The sequence below is a fragment of the Lactuca sativa genome, chromosome 3 (assembly GCF_002870075.4).
Source record: "Lactuca sativa cultivar Salinas chromosome 3, Lsat_Salinas_v11, whole genome shotgun sequence".
Lineage (NCBI taxonomy): Eukaryota > Viridiplantae > Streptophyta > Magnoliopsida > Asterales > Asteraceae > Lactuca > Lactuca sativa.
In genome coordinates, this window is record NC_056625.2 from 44,315,997 (window position 1) to 44,322,191 (window position 6,195).

At 31.1% G+C, this 6,195-nt stretch overlaps 1 protein-coding gene across 1 annotated transcript; it reads left to right on the forward strand.

The window, feature by feature from the left end:
- The first annotated feature begins 1,247 nt into the window (after positions 1-1,247).
- Positions 1,248-4,216, forward strand: LOC111912331 (putative pentatricopeptide repeat-containing protein At5g13230, mitochondrial). Its single transcript, XM_023908057.3, has one exon. The coding sequence runs from the start codon at positions 1,520-1,522 to the stop codon at positions 4,016-4,018; it is 2,499 nt and encodes an 832-aa protein (XP_023763825.1). The 5' UTR covers positions 1,248-1,519; the 3' UTR covers positions 4,019-4,216.
- Positions 4,217-6,195: the final 1,979 nt, after the last annotated feature.

The window sequence follows — 6,195 nt, forward strand, 5'->3', positions numbered from 1 at the left end:
GATGGCGATATTGTTCGGTTTTTGATTCATCCTCGAGCATTTTAAGAAAAATTTTCCTTTAATGTGCTTTTACTTTTCAAATCTACATATAAATATACCAAACAATTTCATTATAATATTGAACAAAGCCATGCTTGATGTTTTTCAACTATATTTAAACCTTAAATTTGACAAAGTTTGTTGGTAATTTGCTAAATAAATAAAGTATTCATTTCGTTCTTCAAATATTTGATGCCCAAAGACTAAAGTACAAACTAAAACACATGTTTACAAGCATTCGGCCAACAAAAAAAAGTACTTCATTTGGTTTCAACTTATAAACACAAGCCAACCAAAAAAATTGAACATGAAACCCACTGCCAGTGCACACTAGACCATTAACATCTAAAAATCAGAAAATCAAATCTAAAGAACAATTATTGAATACTTCATTTGGTTTCAGCTTTTAAACACAAAATCAAAATATAAAAATCAATTAAACGTTAATAAATACCTTAATAGATTAGTCATGAATTCCAATAAACTCATGTGATTAAATCACTAACAGAGATTCGAGAGAGATTAGAGAATCGAGAAGAAAAATAATCGATTGAGTTAATATTTGAAAATGGGCTAAAGCGATTGTATGAGAAACAAAATAAGATTTCATGTTTTTTATTGGTGGCTATTTCTAAAGTCTCGTCATCTTCCTAAATATTTGCCTCATTATTCTTTTTCTTAATTCCATTTATGTTTTAAAAATTATATAATTAGAACTAATCTCAAATTTTAATAACCCCAAAACATAACAAAATTAACGTGAAACAGTTTCGAACTCTTGCCACTAAAAAAATGCATCAAATAAAGCGCCCCTAATTTGAGTACGTGACCAACTAAGCTGAGAGGAAAATTTGCAAAATAAAGAGTATTATTTTATATATATTAAATATATATAAAAACCGTATTACCCGTAAATTTGGGGCCCCAAGCTTTCGTGAGGCCCTGGGCAAATACACCTGTGAAATTGATGATTATTTACGAAAATCCTTAATATATTTTGCATAAATCTTGAAAAAAGCTTATGAAAATTAATCGATTTTTTCCTTCTTTAAAGCGTTCATATTTGTGTTTGATTATAAATTAGTTGGTGAAGATGCCCAACAATATATTCAACCCATATCTAGATTGACCAACAAAAAGTACTTCTGTAAATCATATAAAGTTAACTAAATAATAAATATAATCTTTGATTGTTAATCTCTAAATAATGGTTCGTTGTGATAGTTGTTGAGATGTTTTTAGAACAATTATGCAAATATATGAAATTTTATATTTAAAAGATTTAAGTTGATGTATATAACACTCAGTTACGAGCCTTATAAAACATCCTAACTATTTGGAAACGATTCCAAACTGTTTTTGGCGCATTTTCTCTCACAAGCATCACAGATCCTCGACTTAATCAATTGAGAACGACTTGGATCTTCTTTCAAATCCGTGAAGTGGCTGGGAAGATACACACGTTTCTATCTAAAAACTCATGATAAGATGCTATTATCGTTGCAGAACACGGGCATCGATCAAATTGCTATCAACCCTTTCTCTGAAACATTGCCAACATTGTCCATTTTCTTTATCCTTTTCCACCTGGGCCCAATTGACTCAAGAACAAGTACAATATGTAGCTCCAACCCCGGATTTGGATGATGCTCATACGGGTGCCCGCTTTCTTCAAAATTGCATCATCAGTGGCGACCTAGCCTCAGGAAAGACCTTTCACTGTCAAATCTTGAAAAAAGGCGGTGGCTTGGACCTGTTTGGATGGAATATACTTTTGAATTTGTACGTGAAGTCGGAGCTTTTATCGGATGCTCGCAACCTGTTTGACGAAATGCCTAGCAGAAATACAGTTTCCTTCGTCACTTTAATTCAGGGGTTTTCAGAGTTGTTTCCACATGCTGAATCCACCAAACTGTTTGTTAGGTTACATAGAGAAGGTCATGAGCTTAATGCGTTCGTTTTCACTACTATCTTGAAGCTACTTGTGAACATGGAGTGTCCTGAGTTAGCCAGAAATGTTCATGGGCCAATTTATAAACTAGGTCATCAATCCAATGCTTTTGTAGGCACTGCACTTCTAGATGCCTATTCATCTTCCGGGTTTGTTGAAATGGCAAGGGAAGTTTTCAATTCAATTTTGCATAAAGACATGGTATCATGGACAGGAATGATTACATGTTATGCTGAAAACAAGTACTTCAAAGAAGCTTTCAAGTTATTTTCTCAAATGCGCATACTAGGCTTCAATCCCAACAACTTCACACTTGCAAGTATGTTTAAAGCGTGTCTTGGCCTCGAGGCCATTGAAGCAGGTAAGACCATTCACGGGTGTGCTATTAAAACCTGCTATGAGATCGATCCTTATGTTAGTGTTTCATTACTTGATTTATACACAAAATCTGGTGATATCAATGATGCACGACTTGTTTTCGAAGAGACACCCAAAAAAGATGTGATCCCTTGGAGTTTCATGATTGCAAGATACTCTCAAAGTGACAGATGTGAAGAGGCTGTGAGACTATTTTGTAGAATGAGACAAGGATCCACTGTTCCTAATCAGTTTACTTTTGCTAGTGTCCTTCAAGCATGTGCAACAATGGAGAATTCAAGATTAGGGAAGCAGATTCATTCCCATGTACAGAAAGTTGGTCTTGATTTGAATGTATACGTATCAAACGCCCTTATGGATGTTTACTCTAAATGTGGATTCATAGAAGACTCAGTCAAACTTTTCACAGAATCAAAAAACCGAAACGAAGTCTCGTGGAACACACTAATTGTTGGATATGTGAATTTAGGAAACTGGGATATGGCACTTACCCTATTTTCTGATATGCTAAAAGATCAAATTCAGTTAACTGAAGTGGCATATTCTTCTGTTCTTCGTGCATGTGCTAGCTTGACTATATTGGAGTTAGGCATCCAAATACATTGTTTAACAATCAAAACCTTGTATGAACTCAATGTTGTGGTTGCAAATGCTTTGATAGACATGTATGCAAAATGTGGGAGCATAAAACAAGCTCGTTTAGTTTTCGAAAAGATTAGCCACAAAGATGTGGTGTCATGGAACGCGATGCTTTCAGGGTATTCCATGCATGGGCTTGGTGAAAAGGCTTTGACTTTGTTTGACTTGATGCGTAAAACAAATATCAAACCAGATGAGTTAACATTTGTTGGAGTCCTTTCGGGTTGTAGTAACATAGGTTTGTTAGAAAAAGGAAAAGATTACTTTACTTCAATGGTACAAGACTATGGTATTAAGCCTTGCATGGAGCATTATACATGCATGGTGTCACTTTATGGGAAATTAGGTCATCTTGAGAAAGCTATGAAATTAATCGATGAAATTGAAGAACCAAGTGTAATGATATGGAGGGCTTTACTTGGAGCTTGTGTGATCCATAAAGATGTTGAGTTAGGTGAAGTATGTGCTACACGTGTTCTTGAAATGGAACCTCATGATGAGTCTACTTATGTGTTATTGTCAAATATGTATGCGAATGCAAAAAGGTGGGATAGTGTGGGGTTAGTTAGGAAAAATATGAAAAAGAAAAGGGTAAAAAAGGAACCGGGGCTTAGTTGGATCGAGAAACAAGGCATAGTTCATTATTTTACAGTTGGTGATTCTTCACATGGTGATATTAGGTTGATTTATGGGATGTTGGAGTGGTTGAATTTGAAATGCAAGAAAGAAGGTTATGTATGTAACCATGATGTTATATTACTTGATGTTGAAGATGATGAAAAGGCGCGATTATTGTGGGTACATAGTGAGAGATTAGCTTTGGCATTTGGGCTAATTAGTATGCCTTCAGGATGCCCGATTCGTATCATGAAGAATCTGAGAATATGTTTGGATTGTCATGGTGTGTTCAAGATTATATCAAAGATTGTGCAACGTGAGATTATTATTAGAGATATAAATAGGTTTCATCACTTTGAACATGGGGTTTGCTCTTGTGGTGATTATTGGTGAAGTTCAAGAGTTTTTGATAAAGGGTTCTTCATTCTTGTGTTCTTCTCTAATGTTTGAGAGTTTCTCCTATGAAAGGACATTTCATGGTTAACCCAAACTTTTGTGAGTCCACTTGGGTCACAATGAACATTAAGAAAAATATAGATTTTTAAATGTTTTATATATATCATCTACAAAATATACTCAAATAATTACCTATGTTTTATTCTAGCTCTATTTCGCAAATTGTTTGTGGATTTTATGTACACCTACATGATAATTTCGTTTCGATATCTTATACACAACAAATGGAATTCGTGTGAATGATATATATATATATATATATATATATATATATATATATATATATATATATATATATATATATATATATATATATATATATATATATATATATATATATATATATCATTCACACAAATTCCATTTGTTTCTTACATTTATTGTCTGCTAGAATGCACCAATAGAAATTTAGTAAATTAAATAATTATTTAATTAAATAAATATAGATATTAAATGATTTCCATAATTATATGTATATTAAACGATATCCATAATTATAATTCTCTTTTTATGGAAACTAATTAAATCTGTCATTAATGTTAACAATAACATTCTTTCAGAAATAATTCGCATCTAGGTTTTTATATATGAGTTTGTATTTTGTTTAAGGACTCACTCACTTAAAATACAATAAAGCTGCATGGAATATGAAAAACAAGAGTGTATTTTACTATAGTACACTCTCATTCTGCTGGAATACATTCTCATTCTTCTAGATATGAATTTATTCTGAAAGAATATTATTGTTGACATTAATCACGAATTTAATTGGTTTCCATAAAAATGAGTTATAAGTATGGATAGCATTTAATATAAATATAATTAATACTGAATTCATATTAGTGCATTCTAGCACACAATAGATGTGAAAAATATTTGAACCTATATATATATATATATATATATATATATATATATATATATATATATATATATATATATATATATATATATATATATATATATATATATATATATACACACACACATACACACTAGACGTGTGCCCGCGCAAAGTGGTGGCGACAAACAGTGTCCGGACAATGATTAATTTATTTCGGTGAATAGTTTCATTGCGGCTATCGGATCAAACCATAAAAACCTTTAAGTATAACCAAGTTACAATATTGATAATTTTTTCGTTTTTACAATCCTCAAACATTGAAAAAAATCATTTATGTGTCACTTCTTTGTAAATTGCAATTAATCACTCATTCATAATGTTAACTTCTAATAACCGTAACATATTAACTTCTTTCACAACTTTGACCGGTTTGCTAGATTGTAAATTCAATCCGTTTTTTTTTCAATCTATTTTAGGTTGTTATTTGTAGTCCTGGAACCATTTTAATTTATAAATTTAATGCAAATATTTATCTATTTATTTGTTTATTATAGCATTTTACTTTTATTTTTTAACAATGTATTTTTCAATTTTTTTATCATTACCTCTCCGGAAAATCCTATGGTGTAAAGAAAACCAACGGAACATATCTCACCCGTATTTAAGATTTTCATCCTACTAAATATACAAACACCATGATATAATGGTTATATATTTGATACCAATTAAGATTTTTCAACCTGCTAAATATACAAATGTAATATGTGTATTGAATGGTAAGCATAAGTTGATTGTACATGATGTAGTAGGTTTGATACCTCTTAAATTTCAAAAAAATATCTAAAATGTTATATATATATATATATATATATATATATATATATATATATATATATATATATATATATATATATATATATTAAGTATTGTGATTGAAACAGATAATGGAAGAATTAGAAATTTTGTCCCACATATGGAAAGTATGAAAGTCTGGAGTCTGGACCACTTGATATATAACGAAATTAGTTAGTGCCACAAAAAAACATTATTTATATGGTCAAGTTTTGGTTTAATCAATTTTTTTCTTAAATGTCATTATATTTTGAAAACGTTTTATTTTTGGGCTCTTAGCGGGTCACTAACAACTTATGATAACATGTTCATTTGGTTGACATGATTTTTTTTCTCACTTCATTTAACCCGACGTCTCAGTTTGCGTTTAGCACCAACATTTTTTTGTGTCTCGTTTGCAATTAGTTTTTGGACATTT

What these genes read in the sequence shown, in the direction of transcription:
- LOC111912331 (XM_023908057.3), top strand. Translation starts at nt 1,520, where the DNA reads ATGATAAGATGCTATTATCGTTGCAGAACACGGGCATCGATCAAATTG.